General features: G+C 39.0%; 2 protein-coding genes across 2 annotated transcripts in view; one reads left to right on the top strand and one right to left on the bottom strand.

Moving 5' to 3' along the window:
• Positions 1-7,192, top strand: part of LOC130929539 (frizzled-3-like) — a 44,587-nt gene extending 37,395 nt beyond the window's left edge. The window contains exons 8-11 of the mRNA XM_057856789.1: positions 2,816-2,964; positions 3,055-3,169; positions 5,687-5,844; positions 5,906-7,192. Of these exons, the coding sequence (XP_057712772.1) occupies positions 2,816-2,964; positions 3,055-3,169; positions 5,687-5,844; positions 5,906-6,092 (609 nt within the window). The 3' untranslated portion in view covers positions 6,093-7,192. The remainder of the gene's footprint in view (positions 1-2,815; positions 2,965-3,054; positions 3,170-5,686; positions 5,845-5,905) is intronic.
• Positions 7,193-8,533: 1,341 nt separating this feature from the next.
• The window catches only part of kif28 (kinesin family member 28), a 36,722-nt gene continuing 26,132 nt past the window's right edge, over positions 8,534-19,123 (bottom strand). Inside the window, exons 22-27 of the mRNA XM_057856912.1 lie at positions 18,888-19,022; positions 18,642-18,808; positions 14,252-14,346; positions 9,141-9,267; positions 8,949-9,082; positions 8,534-8,865 (exon numbers count right to left, since the gene is read on the bottom strand). Coding sequence (XP_057712895.1) covers positions 8,707-8,865; positions 8,949-9,082; positions 9,141-9,267; positions 14,252-14,346; positions 18,642-18,808; positions 18,888-19,022 — 817 coding nt within the window. The 3' untranslated portion in view covers positions 8,534-8,706. The remainder of the gene's footprint in view (positions 8,866-8,948; positions 9,083-9,140; positions 9,268-14,251; positions 14,347-18,641; positions 18,809-18,887; positions 19,023-19,123) is intronic.

Below are 19,123 nucleotides of genomic sequence, written 5' to 3'. Positions count from 1 at the left end.
CTTATGGTTAATGCTGTTGTTGCAATTTTGTTGTTTTATCACAATAGATTGGTTTATTTACATTTCAAAAACCAGAAGCCATTCATTTACGAATGTGATTGCGCTTTAGTTTACATATTTAAATGTTTAGATATTAAGGTTTGAATGAGGCAAAATAACATGCTTTTTCTCTCAAATATATTGTTATAAGCATTTGTTTCAGATGGACTGTAATTATTTTCTATATAAAAATTAATTTGGTGTTCAAAAAGTCTTTTTTGCACTTGAGTCTTGAAAAAGAGGGGGTCGTCTTATAATCAGGGCCGTCTTATATTCGGGCCAATACGGTAAATGCCATTAAAATTGAATGAGAAATTTGGACTTCCATGGCCGTCAATGGAAGCACCCTTCATAAGCGTCAATCGTATCGGGAAAGTTTGGGGGACACATCCTGGTCATTTCCTGTTGATTTGGGGACATTGGTTTTTTTTTTTTCCCATTGAAAATGAATGGGAAAAAATTTGGACGTCCATGGGTGCCAATGGCATCGACTTACATAGGCGTCAATAGAATCCAAGTACATCGGCATCAATAGAATGGACAAACATGCCTGTAAATGGCATTAAACAAAGTAAATGCCATTAGAAAAAATGAACGGGAAATTTAGACATCCATGGCCGTCAATGGCAGCACCCTCAATAAGCGTCAATGGAAACGGGGAAGGGAATGGGGGACACGTCCTATTGATATCTGGTCATTTCCTATTGATTTTGGGACATTGTTTTTTTTCTCCCATTGATTAATCTGATGAATGTCCCATATTCGTATTACCTTAGCAATTTACCTTAAAGTTGTTTTCGGCATGTAAGTAGCAATGAAGACAAAATGGATGACCATTTCCTTCAAAAATATTTCATTACAACTTCCTGACTTAACTTTTGTCGACAACTGTATCAATTATCAAATTCGTTGGCAACTAATTAATCGAATTAATCGATTAGTTGTTGCACCCTTATTAAGAACTAGTTTAGACAGTAAGAAAATTGGCAAAATGTGGTTTTCCAAAGTAAGTTTTTTTTTTTTGTTAATGTCCTACTTGGATTTAAGAAAAATATAATGAAGAAATTTTGATAATATTTACAAAGGAGAAGTTATACACAGGTATATGTTTCAAGAATTTAGACAAGTTTAAGGTGAAGAAGGTCCTAAATGATTAATCGGTTATCAATAAGTTGTCGATTAAATTGCTAATTTATTAGTTGTCGATTAATTGTTTCAGAATGGAATATAACTTGCAGAGGTGGGTAGTAACGCATTACATTTACTGTACGTGAGTAACGTTTTGAAAAATTGTACTTCTAAGAGTAGTTTTACAAAGCCATACTTTCTACTTGAGTAGATTTGTGAAGAAACATTACTCTTCCTCCGCTACTTTGTGCTACACTAATCGTTACATTTGTCCTCTTTATTCTACATTTTTTCTTGCTAGAGACACCAACAGTGTGTTTTTTTTGCTGCCAGTTTCACCAATGAGACGTCACAACAATAATCACATGACTCCATTGTACCAATCAGACTCAATCAAGCTTACCAATCTGATCACGCCAGCCTGTTCAATCACGTGGGTTTTTTAAAGCACTGTAAAAAATGAAGCATTTGACATAGAGCTCTGCCCTCAACATGACTCGAAAGCTCGGATTTTAAGTTTAATTGGAAATATGTTTTATCCACTAGAGGGCATTCATGCTGTTTGGACGAATAATGCTTCATTCGTTTTTTTTTTCTCTTAACTGAATTCAATGTTTTGTTTAGTTTTTTTTTTTTTTTTTTTTTTTTTTTTTTAATTTGGCTTAATGTGGTTATGTAGTAGATTAGTCTTCAAAGTATAATAATGACAGTTTATACCAATTACTATGCTGAGAAAAAAAAAAAAAATCAAACACTGTAAGCATTTACTCACAATGTTACTCGTTACTTGAGGATTCTCTTCACCCAATACACACTTTTTTACTTGATTACATTTTTTGGGACGACTACTTTAGTAATATTATTTTGGAGTAACGCTACTCTTACTTTAATACAATTTCTGGATACTCTACCGACATCTAAGTATGTCACATTTGCGAGGAAAATTGAATTTTATCAGAGGCAAAGCACAAACCTTATACTTGATAGTAATCACAATAAAATGGAGAACGGCTGTCATTGTGGAGAGAAAAAAACACCACACCTGAATTTAAGTCTTGCAGGCAGAGCCAAATTTTGAAAAAGGTCGCATTTTACATGTGATGAAAATATTAAAATATTTAACATTGCTCCAGGTTATCAAAAAAGGTTGCAATTAATAATTAATAGATGTCAGATGAGGAAACTATTGGAAAAGCTCAACTGTAAGTCTTACATGGTTAAAACATCAACTATATTCCTAAATACAAAATACACATGCTCTGACATGTTATGAGGTGAAACACTCGGAACTAGTTTGAACAGGGAATATGGTTGTATCAAAAGACACAAATCTCTTTTTCAGTTTTTTTTAATTCATTGTTGTAATTACAACTTGGCCACTCTGTAAGCTTAAGTTAATAAAGACAAAATTTGCATCACTGTCATTCAAAACAAAGACATTAAAAAGACATACAAAACCAAAGATTTGAGCTGCTATGTAGTTACTTATTTGTTGTGCACTACTGCCCCCTAGTGTTTAAAGCGAGAGTGAGCGAAAAGTTACGGTTACTTGAGACTTTTTTTTACTTGTTGATTGAAATTAAAAAAGAGAGCAGTGTTGGAGCTGGAGAAGTTCTCAATCTGACTGACCTCGGTGTGTGTTTCTTAGGTGGAGGAGAACAGTCGACCATCCGTGGCTTTGTTCCTGACAAAGTACTTGATGATGCTGGTGGTGGGAATTCCCTCCGCTTTCTGGGTGGCCAGCAAGAAGACCTGCTTTGAGTGGGCCAGCTTCCTGCATGGGCGCAGGCGGAAAGAGTAAGCTCACTTACTGACTTACATTCTTAATAATGTGCTTACTTTCACTGCTTGTACAATGAAACGTCTCTTTTCACACTCAAAATGCAGCAGTGGAGTGAATGAATCTCGCCAGGTGCTACAAGAGCAACCCGATTTGGCCCAGTCACTGCTGCGTGAACCCAACACGCCCATCATAAGGAAGTCCAGAGGAACGTCCACTCAGGTAATGTCTACTAACTCTGGGGCATTTTAAAATTAGAGGACATTTTGGCTTCAAAATTCTTGGAAAAATGGGCCTTCACTTTTCTGATTTCCTGCTCCATAGTCGTCAATAATACGTAATAAATCACAAGGTCGGTTCGGAAATCGGGAGGAAGTTAACAGGTCAATGGTGAAATTTGCATTACTTGTGCATGATTTTTGTATTTACAATACTTGGCATAATCACAATAACAATTGCATGTATCAGGATTGCAAATTCATACAAATGTTAGATTTTTCTCAGGCATAGACACTAGCTGTTTAGCTAGCTCTTACTGCTGATCAAGTGGACTAAGTAAGTCATTGGGTGCACGAATCCAATTGCAAGCACTGATATTATGGTGGGAAATGTCTTTAATGATTCTGGTACCCGTGGTAACAGTTCCTTTAGAGTTCTAGGAAGTCTTGTAAAATTCTATATGCTGCTGATACAGTTCAGCAAAGAGTTGGCAAAAGTTGTTACCCTCATCAATCTTTGTACGATCTGACAAGATCAAAGACAAAGCAAGTTCTACGGTAGTGGGAAGTCTCTGATTGAGGCTGGCAGAATATGATTGGCTGACAGAATGGCGGGCTGTGATCGGACATCAAGATGTCTGTCAAGATGGACTGTGACATATAGAAAAAATAGAATTAACTAGAGCACTATGAGAGAGCAGATTTCTTCCTAAGGAGCCAAATTCAAAGCATCGCCCTATTTCTGACCTTTGACCCTTTCGCTTTAAAAAAAAAAAAAATTCTACTAAGAAAATGTTCGTGTGTAGTAAGGATTTTTTTTTTTCTTAAAAAAAAAAAAAAAAAAAACACGATCATGCATGGTAAGGCTTTTTTTCCTTATAAAAATCAACCATGTATAGTAAGGTTTTTTCTTTCTAAAAAAAAATCAAAACAAAAAAAAACCAACACCAAGCATGGTAAGGCTTTTTTTCCTTAAAAAAAGGCCATGTAGAGTAAGGCTTTTTTTTTTCAAAAAAAAAAAAAAAATAACACGATCATGCATGGTAAGGCTTTTTTTCCTTATAAAAATCGACCATGTATAGTAAGGTTTTTTCTTTCAAAAAAAAAAAAAAAAAAAAACAACACCAAGCATGGTAAGGCTTTTTTTCCTTATAAAAATCGACCATGTATAGTGAGGTTTTTTTCTTTCTAAAAAAAAAAAACCCAACACGATGCATGGTAAGGCTTTTTCCCCCCGTTATAATAAAAAACATTGATAGCGAGGCTTTTTTTTTTTCGTAAAAAAAACGACCATGGAAAGTAAGGCTTTTTTTTTTTCTTTAAAAAAAAAACAAAAAAAAACATGCATAGTAAGGCTTTTTTTAATTAAAAAAAAAAAGGCCATGTATAGTAAGGCTTTTTTTTTTCTTAAAAAAAAAAGACCATGTATAGTAAGCCTTTTTTTCTTAAAAAAACAAAATCAAAACGACCATATATAGTAAGGCTTTTTCTTTAAAAAACCCGACCATAAATATTAAGGCTTTTTTTTTTCTTCAAAAAAACGACCATGTATAGAAAGGCTTTTTTTTTCTCATAAAAAAAAAAAACGACCATGCATAGTAAGGCTTTTTTTTTTTTTTTTTTTTTTTTTTTTTTTTTTTTTTTTTAAAGGCCATGTATAGTAAGGCTTTTTTTTTTTTTTTTTTAAAGACCATGTATAGTAAGCCTTTTTTTTCCAAACAAAACAAAACAACCATATATAGTAAGGCTTTTTCTTCTTTAAAAAAAAAAAAAAACGACCATGCATAGTAAGGCTTTTTTTTTCCTTAAAAAAAATCGACCATGAGGCTTTTTCTGCTAAAAATGGAGTTGTCTTTAACAAAAGCATACAGACATACATAACCTCTGTAAATTTCATCTGCTGGTGAAGAAAAACAAGTCTTTTCTTATTCTGATCATTTGCATAGCAGGAATGTGGAAGGTAAAATGAGGGGACATAATTTGTTTGACACATTCTTTTCAAATTAGATGCAACCAGGATCAGCGTTGTTAATGACTGTGTTAAGAGTATAATGGTGTTTCTCACAATTTTTTTTTCAGTAGGGAGTAATCTAATTACTTTGCCCATCTTTCCAACGCCGTTACTGAGGATGTGAAGGGGTACGTTACTACAATTTAGTTAGATGAGGTGCGAGTTGTCTGATTTTGTCACAGCTGCTTGGCAGAAGGGGAAGAGGGAAGTGGGAGGTGACGCCATTGCAGACGCGATGCAGATGCGATGATTGGCTAGGTGGTTTGGAGCTTTAGCATTCGCGTTCTCGCTAGCATGATCTTTTAGCATGGCGAGCATCATCTTAAGCTCTAGGGCAACTTATTGTTACATGCAGTTCGTGGCGTCCACGTGGGTACAATTCATTGAAAATAATGTACTCTACATACAGTTTCACAAGTACCAGGGACAAATCCTATATTTCCCCCAATAGAATATAATGTACTTGTTCAGTATTGACACAATTTCTGAATTGTTGTCTTCGTCTTTCAGGGTACGTCCACTCACGCTTCTTCCACTCACCTGGCTGTTCTGGACGACCTGGACGAGCCCACGAAAAACCAACAGCCCGCTTCCACCCGGAGCAAAGCCGGCAGCGTCCACAGTAAAACCAGTCACCACGGCAGCCTGCGCCGCTGTCGCGACGACAGGTACGTAAATAGGAAGTTCCCGCCTTCCCCTCCGATCTTATCACTCCTATCTTCTGCCAAGGAGCGAAACGGTGGTCTACAGAGGCGTCGAGGAGCGAGCTTTCCACGGCAGCGCGTTGCGTCTGGACCACCCGTTGTCAACACACGGTAGCCAGAGGGACGTGAGCGAAGCAGCGTCCGCGCTGATCACGCACGGATCCACGGCCAATGAGAGCCACGTTGCCGACAATGACGCCACCAGCGCCTAACGACCGCACGGTCGAAGACTGTGTTGAACACGTGCACTACGTGCATGGACTTGACTTCATTTCAAGCAAGCACGCTAACACACACGTACATAATACAACATACACAAACATTATTGCTGTTAACAATCTAAACGGCTTGCCCACTAATTTCTTAATGATTGTTGGCAAACTTCATTTGTTCGTGGACCTAATGTGAACTCGTGGACCTCTTTGTGCGTTATTTCGACTATTTTTATACTGTGAACAGTGTGCGTGCGTAAATATGAGCTTTAGAAGCTCAGTGGAATTAAAACCATCACAATTTGGCTCTAATTTTTGTACTCTGTTTTGTAAAAATATACAGCTGCATCCCAACAAATTAGGTTTCATGCACACCACAGGTCACTTCCAATTTTTTCCCCATGCCGTAGCCTATCTCATAATTTGAGATAATTCCGTTGTGCTTCAAAGGCACTGTAATTTAAGCATTCACCGAATTAATAAAATATGGAAAAAATACAATAATTCCCAATTTTAATTGTATAATTGAGACATTAATATTTATGGAAATGCATCTGTATATACTGTACAATTTTATCTTTCATACAGAAGAGACAATGAGTTGACAACTTTCAGTACACTTGATAAACTGAACCGCTATAAATGTTTCTTTCGCGCCTCCTACTATACTGGACATGATCTCATTTTGTAAATAGGACTTTCCGTTCTTGTGAACCTACCTCACCTGTGTGATCTGCCTTCTGTGCTCCAATCAAAAGCCACTTCAACATTTTCAGAATGCACACATGCTCGACCACAAACATTCTTGATCCTCGTCGACAACGAATTTGCCTTCTGCCTATCCTGCCTGTAAACAATATAACATACAGATGACTGAAAATTGGGATTGGGGGAGTACTATTTGTGGAAGATGTGTTCTTTTTTTTTTTTAGGTGTCTTATTGTGATAGAAGTGACTGTGAAGGCATTCAATGTTAATTTCACATTGGATCAAAAACTTCATATTGTAAATGAAAAGACTCCATTTTGTTTTAATTTATTTGGCATTTGGAATTTGCTTTAACTACTTTTACATGCAATCTAATAAACTTTTTGTATGGATTTTAAAGTACAGATGAGTCGTACAAGTTCTCCCATTTGTATTTTTTTCCAATATTTGACTGATGTTGAGCGTCTTCTCTGGTATCCATGGCTTTTTGGGTGATCTCCTGAGAACCTTCTTGGCTGACTGAAGGACACTTTCTCTAAAGGTCTCCCAGTCGCTCATTTGGTCCCGAGCCAGGGCGTTGAAGTTGTGGCGGATGGAATTGCTGAAGTCCGTGGCGATGTGAAATGACCTTAAAACAATGTGACTTTGAATTTCAATGACATTCGGTTTGATCCAGTTCCAGCTGGTTTGATTGGGTTATATAACTGGTTTCATCCCTGGTTTCCAAATCAGATTCAGAGTGGTTCAAGTTGATTTGGTTTGAACCGGTTGACCAAAACTAACCGGCCAGTTGGAACCGATTTGAACCGTGGCTTTCGAATCAGTTCCAGTTCAGACCGGTTGTTTTGGTCATGTGTTCAGACTGGTTTGAACCGGTTTGAACCAGTACAGACCAGTTTGAACCCGTTCCAACTGGTCCAGTTGTTTTTGGCCATGTGTTCAGACCTGTTTGAACCCGTTGAAACCGGTTTGAACCGGTTTAGACTGGGTTCAACCGGTTTGGACCGGTTCCAACTGGTCCAGTTGTTTTTGGTCATGTGTTCAGAGTGGTTTGAACCGGTTTGAACCAGTTCAGACCGGTTCAGACAGGTTTGAACTGGTTTGGACCGGTTCAGACAAAGACCGGTCTGAACTGGAACAGGTTCAAACCGGCTTAGGCCAGTTCCAACTGGTCCAGTTGTTTTTGGTCATGTGTTCTGGCTAGAGCCAGTTTGAACTGGCTAGAACCGGTTCAGACCGGCTTGAAGCGGTTTAGACTGATTCGGACCATATGAACCGGTCTAAAGCGATTTAAGCCGGTTCCAACTGGTCCAGTTGTATTTGGTCATGTGTTCAGACGGGTTTGAAGCGGTTCAAACAGGCTTGAACCGTCTCCAGCTGGTCCAGCTGTTTTTGGCCATGTGTTCAGACCGGTTTGAACCAGTTCCAACTGGTCCAGTTGTTTTTGGTCATCTCCGGTTCGAACTGGTCTGAATCGTCTGAACCAGTTCGAACCAGTTGGAATCGGGACAAACTTGAATCAGTCTGAACCAGTTCAGACCTGCTCCAACCTGTCCAGTCTTAACCGGTTTGAACTAGTTCAGACTAGTTTGAACCGGACCAAACCAGTCTCAACCGGTTCAAACCTGTTAAATGGATTCTGATAAACCGGTTCAGACATGTTTGAAACAGTTGGAACCGGTTAAGGTTCGTACAGGTTGAACCGATCTTCAAACTAGTCTTAACCGGTTTAAACAAGGACATAATTTTTGTCATCGGAATTGCTGGATATAGCTATCACTGGTTTTCTCAAGGTGAATTGTTGGTTGTGAACATTTTTATTTAAAATATTTAAAATCATGATTTCTGGTTAAAAAAAAAAAAAAAAACTTTTTATATTTCATGCTTTGACCACCATTTGCACATGTCATGACCAGGTTCCCAGTCTTTCCCGCTTGCGTCGAACGATGGTAGCAACATCGTGTTTGAGGGCGGATACGCTTTGTTCCAGATTCTCCGAGAAGTCCTTCAGCATCCCGCTATGCTCATCCACAAAGAGGCGCAGTCCCAGCAGGTCACAGGACTCCTGCCCAGCACAAACCGAAAAACCATATACCAAAAAACAGGCGGCGACACAAACCAACTGTGTAAAAGCACACGCTGACATACGCAAGGCCTGCGTCTTTGCAGACTCTGCAGCTGAGCCCTGACCGAGGTCATACTGTGGTAGAACCGCTTCAGCGAGCGTGCGAACTCGGCGTCGCAACTGGGGCGAACCGAGCGACTTCGCGTACTGTCACCACCTACGGGAGACGCTGTTTTGAAGTGGGAAAGAAACTACCTCGCTTGTGTGTGCGTTACCGTTAAGCTGTGTTCTTAAACGCTGGTTCTCCTTCAATAAAGTGTTGTTGACTCTTTTCTGCTCTTCAAGATCCCTCTGAAGTCTGCTCAGTGAACTGTTTGGCTCTAAGCAATCTGCAGGCTGCACCTGTCAATACATACTGTATGTTTATATACTGTGTACATTTCTGGAGAATTTTGGGGCATTTTCAGGTCAGTGCTCAAGTTAATTTTCTATTGATTTTGGGGCATTTCCAGCTGACTTCTTGTTTATATCGACTTCTAAACACCAACGAATGGAGATTCAGAATAATGCTTCCTTCATTTGATGAAATTATGGTAAATATCACTTGTCTAGTCAAAAATGGCAGGTGACTGCCCCTTCAAGTTGTATTTTCTACTAGAGAACTGTGAATTTATGATACCGGAGGGGAGATACACTTTCACGTTTCAAAATGGCATAGAGCAAACAAAGACTCGTTGGAGTGAATGGAAAACGTACAACAGTAAAGAAAAGTGGAAAAACAATTTCAAAATTGTGACCATAAACCCAAACTTTTTGGCAAACAAGTGTTTTTATATGTCAATGGAGGAAAACCCACTTTGAACCTGGTATGTGTTACATGGTGTGACTGAGAAACTATGGCTGGCACTTATGATTGGGCTGGCTATTGCCCAACGCTTTCTGGAATGTAGCAAGCAAGTGTTGTCAACTCAATTATAAATCTTTATATATATATATGGCGGAAAACACTCAGGTGACTTGAAGTTCCGCTCTGAGATCCCAATTTGGCCAACTTTCAAAATTGTCCTATATGCATGTGTGATACATCATTGGAGAGCTTAAAATCTCAATTTTCTGGGGGAAGAAAAATTTTGAACAGGGGGCATTTAAAAAAAAAACAAAAAAACAGCAAAACCTTACTGGAGGTGAGAGCATAATTCAAGACGCCATGATTTTAACGATATTATCACGTACTTACCTCTTTTCGATCCAAAAATTCTATGTAGCATGTATCACCATTATGAGGTAGATATCCGTGACTTTTTTTTACAGACGCCAATTTTTTCAATGTGACGTAATTTGTTTAAAAGTTTAAAATATGCGAGTGAATAATTTTCTAAAGTCGTTTCTTTTTTTAACTAAATATTAGACATCAATTAAGCTTAAAATGACAGACATTTCGAATAATAAATACAATTACTTACCTTTTTATGGCTAGTTTGAAACAAAAGTGGTTGCGTGATATCTGTAAACAGGGGTTTCCAGGGTAAAACGGACCAATTACAAAAAAGTTCGTTAGCTATTGCACCATGGATCTGCTATGGCAGCATATAGACCTATTGTTCTATCAAACAACAGTTCTTTTGGCTTAAAATACAGCAGTTTATTTTAGAGAGGGGTGCAAGAGCAGAAACTGCTTTTTCAGCCTTGTTTGTGTTTTCCGCCATATATATATTTTTTTGTTTGTCCTATTGTTGTAGACACTTTTTTTTTAACCTGGAGGGTTAGGGTTAGATTGAGGGGGGAAAATGGACCGTCACATTCAGCAAGCAAAAAGGGATAACTGTAAGTCTGAACATAATGAAAATTAGGTTGCTTAAAAGTTTGTAGGGACAATTTGAGTATCCTAAAAGTTGGTAGTGTTATGTCCCAACCGTACCGTAACGTAACGTATGCAAACCTTGATGGAGTCATACTAAGTTTTCAAAAAGATTTACACTGCTGGCACCCCTACAATTCTGTCAGATAATGCTCAATTTCTCACACAAAAATGATTGCAATTACAAATGCTTTGGTAGTAATATCTTCATTTATTTTGCTTGCAATGAAAAAACAATTTTAAAAAATTTAAATTATGATCATTTTACACAAAACTTAAAAAATTGGCCGGACAAAAATATTGGCACCCTTTGAAAAGTCATGTGATGCTTCTCTAATTTGTGTAATTAACAGCACCTGTAACTTACCTGTGACACATATCAGGTGGTTGCAATAACTAAATCACACTTGCAGCCAGTTAAAATGGATTAAAGTTGACTCAACCTCTGTCTTGTGTCCTTGTGTGTACCACATTGAGCATGGAGAAAAGAAAGAAGACAAAGAACTGTCTGAGGACTTCAGAAGCAAAATTATGAGGAATCATGGGCAATCTCCAGGCTACAAGTCCATCTCCAAAGACCTGACTGTTCCTGTGTCTACCGTGCGCAGTGCCATCAATAACTGTAAAGCCCATGGCACTGTGGCTAACCTCCCTAGATGTGGACGGAAAACAAAAATTGACGAGCGATTTCAACCAAAGATTGTGCGGATGGTGGATAAAGAACCTCGAATAAAATCCAAACAAGTTCAAGCTGTCCTGCAGTCTGAGGGTACAAACAGTGTCAACCCGTACTATCTGTCGGCGTCTGAATGAAAAGGGACTCTATGGTAGGATACCAAGAAAGACCCCACTTCTGACTCAAAGACATAAAAAAACCAGGCTGGAGTTTGCCAAAACTTACCTGAGAAAGCCAAAATGTTTTAGAAGAATGGTCTCTGGTCAGATGACACAAAAGTAGAGCTTTTTGGGAAAAGGCATCAACATAGAGTTTACAGGGGGGGAAAAACGAGGTCTTCAAGGAAAAGAACACGGTCACCAAAGTCAAACATGGCGGAGGTTCCCTGATGTTTAGGGGTTGCTTTGCTACCTCTGGCACTGGACTGCTTGACCGTGTGCATGGCACTATGAAGTCTGCAGACTACAAACAAAATTTGCAGCATAATGTAGGGCCCAGTGTGAGAAAGCTGGGTCTCCCTCAGAGATCATGGGTCTTCCAGCAGGATAATGAACCAAACCACACTTCAAAAACATCTAGAAAATTGTTTGAGAGAAAGCACTGGAGACTTCTAAAGTGGCCAGCAATGAGTCCAGACCTGAATACCAAAGAACACATCTGGAGGGATCTGAAAATGGCAGTTTGGAGAAGGCACCCTTCAAATCTCAGAGACTTAGAGCTGTTGACCAAAGAAGAATGGTCTAAAATTCCAGCAGAGTATTGTAAGAAACTCACTGATGGATGCCAGAAGCGGTTGTTTGCAGTTATTTTGTCTAAAGGTTGTCCTACAAAGTATTAGGCTGAGGGTGCCAATGCTTTTGCCAAGACCATTTTAGTTTTGTCTAAAATTATAATATTAAAAAAAAAAAAAAGATCATTCTTTTTCATGTTTTTTCATTGCAAGCAAAATAAATGAAAATATTACGACCAAAACATTTGTACTTGTAATCGGGGCTGGATGTACAGGGGGGGGGGGGGCAGGGTGGGCACGGCCCAACCAGACGTGAGCCGTGCCCACCTAATCAAAATGTCGGGAATATCTATTCTAGCGTCGCACTGGATATAGAGAACGCACGGAGAGTTTGTCTCACCTACTTTCTTATTGCAGGATTAACGGTTACTGTTGGCCGCAACCACGCCGAACAAGCAATCACCAAAACAAGCTGTTTTTCCAACCTCGTTTGTTATCTGCGCGCTTCCTCTCTCTCCTCCAGACACATTCTCGCAGTCGGACATCCGGGCATTAATGACATCACCAGCCACAACAAAGCGTCGCCACATTAAAATGGGGGCAAAACAGGAGTCACAAGCAGTTGCTCTGTCGTGCATTGTCGTACAAACCGTTGAACTTTTGTCTTATTTGCGCTCTTTTTTCCCGTCGGAATGACTAAAAGTTGCCGTGTTGCGGGTTGTAACACAAGGAAGAGTTCGGAGCCGCATTTGAAATTCTTCATTCTTCATCGCGAGAAGAAAAAGACAAGCAAATGGCTGAAAGCAATCAATCGAGGAACACTAATAGAAAACTGTTCCGTGGACCATTCTCGCTAGCGGGAACCTAAATCCAGGCACAATTACATTTGCAGCCGACATTTTATTACTGGTGAGTAAACTTTAATCGATTTTTTTTTTTTTTTTTGCCCCAATTAGCTGCTAGGATTCAATAAACAAGGCAGTGGTTATTATTACCGTAACCGACAACTCGCAAAGCGTTATTTTTCTTTTTCCGTGAACTGCTCTGATTGGTCAATCGGTATATTATTGGCCTGGTGGGAATTGGTTATTTTGCCGTGACGGTTAAATAATGCTTGGAGGCGAATTACCGGTTACGGCAGAAATAATCACTCCGTATATACTACCAGTTTTCTTAGTTCCACACAGGACATATTCCACGTAATTGATAAAGGTCAACTTACTGGGTGACTTTATGAGGTAGTTGTAGATGTTTCCGAACTCCACTGCAGGCAATTCCTTCGGATTGTTTATCCAGCTATCAGCTGCAACTTTGTATGGGCAGATTTGCAGGCCAATACACGCTAATTTTAAGTTGTATCGCCTCCTCGCGTCTGTCGGCAGTGACTGGTGATAATAATGTCATGTTTAAGACGTTTTTATGAAAAAAAGACGCAAAACACAGCTGAAATATATGAATTTCAGACGTTTGTCTACGGATGTTTACCTGTGCGTGCCCCCATCTCAAAATAGCGACACGTTGCTATGCGAGATGACGTTATCATGACATCACGCCGACTGCGAGAATAAGTAGATAGATGAATGAAAAACAAAAAACAAATAAAGCCCCAAAAAATTAATGCAGCCTCAACGGGACACAGGCCAGTGTCCTACTTGCGCCGGTCCCAAGCCCGGAGAAATGCAGAGGGTTAAAAAAAAGCCTACAGGGGGGGTGCCCCCTCAAGATTTCTTAGTGCCCACTCTGGTGGGGAAACCTAGATCCGGGCCTGCTTGCAATCATTTTCTGGGAGAAATTGAGCATTATCTGACGGAATTGCAGTGGTGCACATACTTTTGGCCTGCAGTGTATTGCCAATTTGCGTTGATTTCATGCCTGCATAATAACCTAGTGTAGACAGTCTATAAATTCTTATTTTTCGACCGAGTGTTCGCCATCATCTTTAGTTTTACACAGCAAAAAGACATATGTTAGCACTTGGTTGGCAGTCTGAGTAGAACACTCATGGAAATGTACTTGTTTGCCATTTGACAGCATGATTTAATGAAACCCCAAGATGACTCGGCCTATGTGCCAAACCTTGTATCATCTTTCCAAAAGCACGCAAAGCCAGCATCAAACTCACATTCGTATCAGCCATGCCATTCAAATCGATGATGAAGATGCCTTCTGTGTTTCCTCTTGCTCTCTCCAAAGGTGACACCAGGCTAGCGCAGCCCTCTGACAGAAAAGACAAACAGTAATTTAAGTAAAACAGTGATGGGAAAATTATGGATTTGTACTGACAGGCTTCTTGCACCCTTTTAAAAGTCAAATTTAATGCTTTTTAAGACCTTAAAAATATCATTTGAGACCAAAACGTGTCGCAACAATTTCTGTTGAAGAAAAAAAAGATATTTCCCTGTAACTGGTGTTTTTCTACTCGCTTTCATGTGCGACTCGACTGCTTTGACCCTCATTGTCCCGAAAGGAAAAGTGTTTTTGCAGACCTCTGGGTACGTCCTTTTTCCTGTTGCAGCATTTACGGGTCACTTCCTGTCGATTTTGGAGGCATTTCTGGGTCACTTTCTGATGATTCTGGGTTACTAAAAAGGAACTGACTCATGAATGTCCCCAAATGAATCGTAAGTGGCTCAAAAGCAACAGGAAGTAACTTGTAAATGCCCACAAAAGAAAATGCTCTGATTTCAATGCCATTGACGGCACTAGACGTTCAATCCAGTCAAAATGAATTGGATGTCAAGCGCCTTCAATGGCAACCATTTGTGCTGCAACGATTAATCGATCAATTCGAGTAATTTGATTAGGAAAAAAGCTTCGAATCACATTTTTGCTGCTTTGAGTATTCGTTTACTTAGAGTGGCTTTGTAATGTTTCTTTTGAAAGTGTGTGCATTTAGTTTTATTGACTAGGGTGGACACACTGCCCTCTAGTGGCAAAAGTAATTATGACATAACTTATTTATTATAACTGAATCCAGCTGCTCCCTGTTAAGACCAACATACGTTTTTGTTTGAGCTCTTTTGTTGTACTTATATCCTCATTTATCTATTTTTTTTATACCATTTAAGGTCAAGTTCAGGTATTTTAATGTACTTTTAAATGAAAGTGCAACTCTGCGTAGTTTGAAGAAACACTTGGGAATTTTATTTTGTATTCGCATTTAATGCTCTATTGAAAGTGCAATCTTGGCAAGCCTTTGTTTAACATCTTCTAAAATTTATTCTGCAATGCATTAAATGTTCTTAATCCGATTACTCGATTATTTAACTAACTCGTTGATGGATTAATCAAATATTAAAGTAATCGATAGCTGCAGCCATAGCAACCCTTGAGCTGATGTAGACATTGTAATGGAAGGTTTTGGCAGCAACCTGTTTGTTCCTTTTTGTTTTTTTTTTTTTTTTTTTTAATCAGTGACACCTTTTTAAAGCAATATTTCGATTCTTGATGAGAACATATCGATAACCTTTTTTGGCTATGAGTCGCTGACGTAAGCTGAGGTTGCGGACAACATACCGAATAATATATATTGATCTCAAACTTTTGTATTTAGTGCACAGCCGTAAATAAAACAAATATACACCATGGGAAGTTTTACGGCAGACTGCAGTGAATTTAACTGAACTAGTTTATTGTCAATATTTTTTAAAAGAATTGTTTTTATTTTATATATAAATTTTTTTCACTATCAATCTTTTCAATTTATATATGGCGGAAAACACTCAGGTGACTTGAAGTTCTGCTCTGAAAATTTCAAAATTGTCCTATATGCATGTGTGATACATCATTGGAAAGCTTAAATTCTCAATTTTCTGGGGGAAGAAAAATTTTGAACAGGAGGGCATTTAAAAAAAAAAATTCTTTTTAAACTGCGAAACCCTATTTAGAGGTGAGAGCACGAGAGAGCAGAATTAAAGACGCCATGACTTTAACGAGATATTATCGCGTACTTACCTTGTTTTGATCGAAAAACTCCATGTAGCATGGATCACTGAGTGTCTAGACACAGCTGTGAATGGCCAAACAAGCTGGATTTTTTGTGGATTTTATGGGTGAAACATTGTAATATAACAAGGGTCGCGATGCAGAAATCGCAGACATCAAAGAGTGGTTGAAATTTTCTTTTTCATTTATTTACCCTTTAAACGTATATTTTCAATTTTTCTTTGTTTGGATCGAATATTTATCATCTAACATATCGGAGAAAATCCAAAAGTAACAAAAAAAATACAATTCAGCAATAGTTATGAGCAGGGGTGCACATATTTTTTTTGCCTAGGTTCTCAGAGGAGGACCTGGAGAAGTGACTTGGTCCTCATTGAGCTTGAGAGCCGACCCGCTTGATCCGATAAAATTATGACAAGATTTACTTAGAACCAATTACCTTTAATTAATTATATTAACAATTAATGCTTGATTATCATCAACTGGCACAACAGAATTGCCATTACTTTGAAGTGAAATATAAAGAAATAAACATAAAAGCACTATTTCAAAATAAAGGGCATTATGCGGCTCCCACATTAACTCCAAGCCCTTGTAAAAGTGGAATGTCCTCCTCATAAGAGCTCATTGAACGTGCATGTTTAGCTTTGTGAAATGAGAGCAAAAACATGTTTGTCAGTGCATGGCGCTGGTCTTCATTAACTTTATTCCGCCACTTGTCCATAGGGCGAGTGGGGTGCTGTCTGACATCGATAGTTTGCTTGATTGCCACATGCTGTTTTTTTCGTGCTATTCAAAGTTTGGATGGCTGAAATTCTTTAACTCTACATAAAATGCGCTGCTTTTATCAGCGACACTCGGGATTCTCACGGCAAATTTTGTACCACATTTCCGTGCGAGCATCATTTGCTTCTAGCCATGGTACATCCTGCAGCCACTTTTCAGCAAAAGTCCTTTTTTTCGGTAGCTCCGGTGACGTTTCTGTCGTCTGTCTTTTGTCGGGGGTGGGGGAACACTTGCCTGGCACGGCCAGACTGTTCTCCCTGTGTTTTTCCAAACACTGAGAGTATAGTCTGCCAGCCCATTAACGGCTTCTCGAGCAAGTACAAAATCAATCGACAAATCAGATTCGTTTATTTGACGTGTTCTTAACGAGCAACTTCACTCTTCCGCGTCGGAAGTCGCCTCCACCATAACACAGATGGCAAACAGGAGAGCCGAGAATATGTTCCAATCCACGGTAAAATCAGTTTTAAATTACCAAAAACACATCGACACAAGTTATTGACAACAGTCTGTCTCGCGCTAGCTATGTTGAATAAACTCCGCTCTCCGCGTATGTTTACTTCCGCGCGCAAGTCCCTCGTCCCGTCCGTCGCTGATTGGGCCACTCCGCTGTCTGTTTGCTGTGGCTTGCTCCGCCCTGGAAATTTTATCCGCTTAGTGGTGGCCAGACTCAATAGCTGGAACAGCGGTGAGTCTGGAGTACCTGGCTAGGGGAACACGGAAATAATTACTCGGCGGGGCCTGCCTCTTTGACATTTTGAGAAGTGATTTTCTCCTGTCCGCCGCAAATACAGTGGTCAGCCATCGGTACGCAAAAGCGTATGGAAGCCGTTGAGGGCCAGCGCGTTTGTCTACGTCCAGTACGCATGCGCACATGCGGACCACTTATGTGCACCCCTGGTTACGAGGTAGAGATCAGTGACTTTTTTACAGACGCCATTTTTTTCATTGTGACATCAGTTGTTTAAAAGTTTAAAATATGCCAGTGAATATTTTTTTAAATTTGTGTGTTTTTTTTTTAAAAAAATTTTAAACGAAATATTAGACATCAATTAATGATTATAAGCTAAAATAACAGACATTTTGAATAATAAATATAATTATTTACCTTCTTTTTATGGCTGGGTTGAAACAAAAGCCATTGCGCGATGTCTGTAAACGGGGGTTTCCAGGGTAAAACGGACAAATTAAAAATAGTTCGGGTACTTAATGCGCCATGAATCTGCTATGGCAGCATATAGACATACACACATATATATATATATATATATATATATATATATATATATTCGTATATCCTAGTATACAACCTGTATTGACCATAGTATGTGTAAAGGCCAAAAATGCCGATGACCATACCTGGAGTTTGTCTTGACTTGTCAAATATCAATCTTATTTTTTTCTGTTGAATGTTAATCCTAACAAATTGAATAAATATTATCAAGCTTCAAAACGGAAAATGTTTGGTTGTCAATGGGACATTAATATTACGAATCTTGACAAAAGATTTTGCGAATTTTTTTTTCTTGTCTATTTGGGTCCAAAATGTTGATTATAATTGGTCATTGAAGAAAACAACAGTTTGGACATGAAGGTTATGGTGTCCTGAAAAATGGGACCCACCCAGGACATTTTTCTATGAAATATAAAGGCAAGTATAAAGGCATGCAAACTGGGAGAAAATAGGCTCAGGTGTTAAAGGGTTGAATCTTGTTTTGCTCTGTATAATGACAATAAGGCCTTTCTATTTCTATTCTATTCTATTCTTGGCAGCTCAACACCTTGAAGCCCCCAAAGCTCCAGGAGCACAGCGCTGGTCTGAAGGTAGTCTAGTAGCTGCTGGGAGACGTTAAGGGACGCAAAGTGCACTGTGTGGCGTAGCATGGGGTTAACGTGGCGCCATGCGGCAGCTGTGTACACACGACTTGCACTGTCGAACAAATGGAAACTAGCACAAGAAAGTATCCATTCAGTATCATAAGATAAGTACAAAAAAAAAAATGTATCAACTCAATCCAGAACCCGACCCAATCTGAATGCCTCGGTCGCGAGACTCTCTGATCCAGTGCAGACCAAAACATTGTTCCAAAACCAGCTGGACGTCAAGTCGCCGGCCGAGTAACTCGGACGGTTCAATGAGGATTTCATCTTCACCCAGAGGTCTGAAAAATGAGAAAGAATAATTAAAGGGTGTGAGTTTGTTGGATTTATTCGTCAAAAAGGGATCATTTTTGGAGTCAAAAATGTGTGCTGAGCAATTTCA

Source organism: Corythoichthys intestinalis, chromosome 1, assembly GCF_030265065.1.
Source record: "Corythoichthys intestinalis isolate RoL2023-P3 chromosome 1, ASM3026506v1, whole genome shotgun sequence".
In the NCBI taxonomy this organism is placed as follows: domain Eukaryota; kingdom Metazoa; phylum Chordata; class Actinopteri; order Syngnathiformes; family Syngnathidae; genus Corythoichthys; species Corythoichthys intestinalis.
The sequence above is the reverse complement of the archived record's forward strand: the minus strand, read 5'-3'. Positions and strand labels throughout refer to the sequence as shown.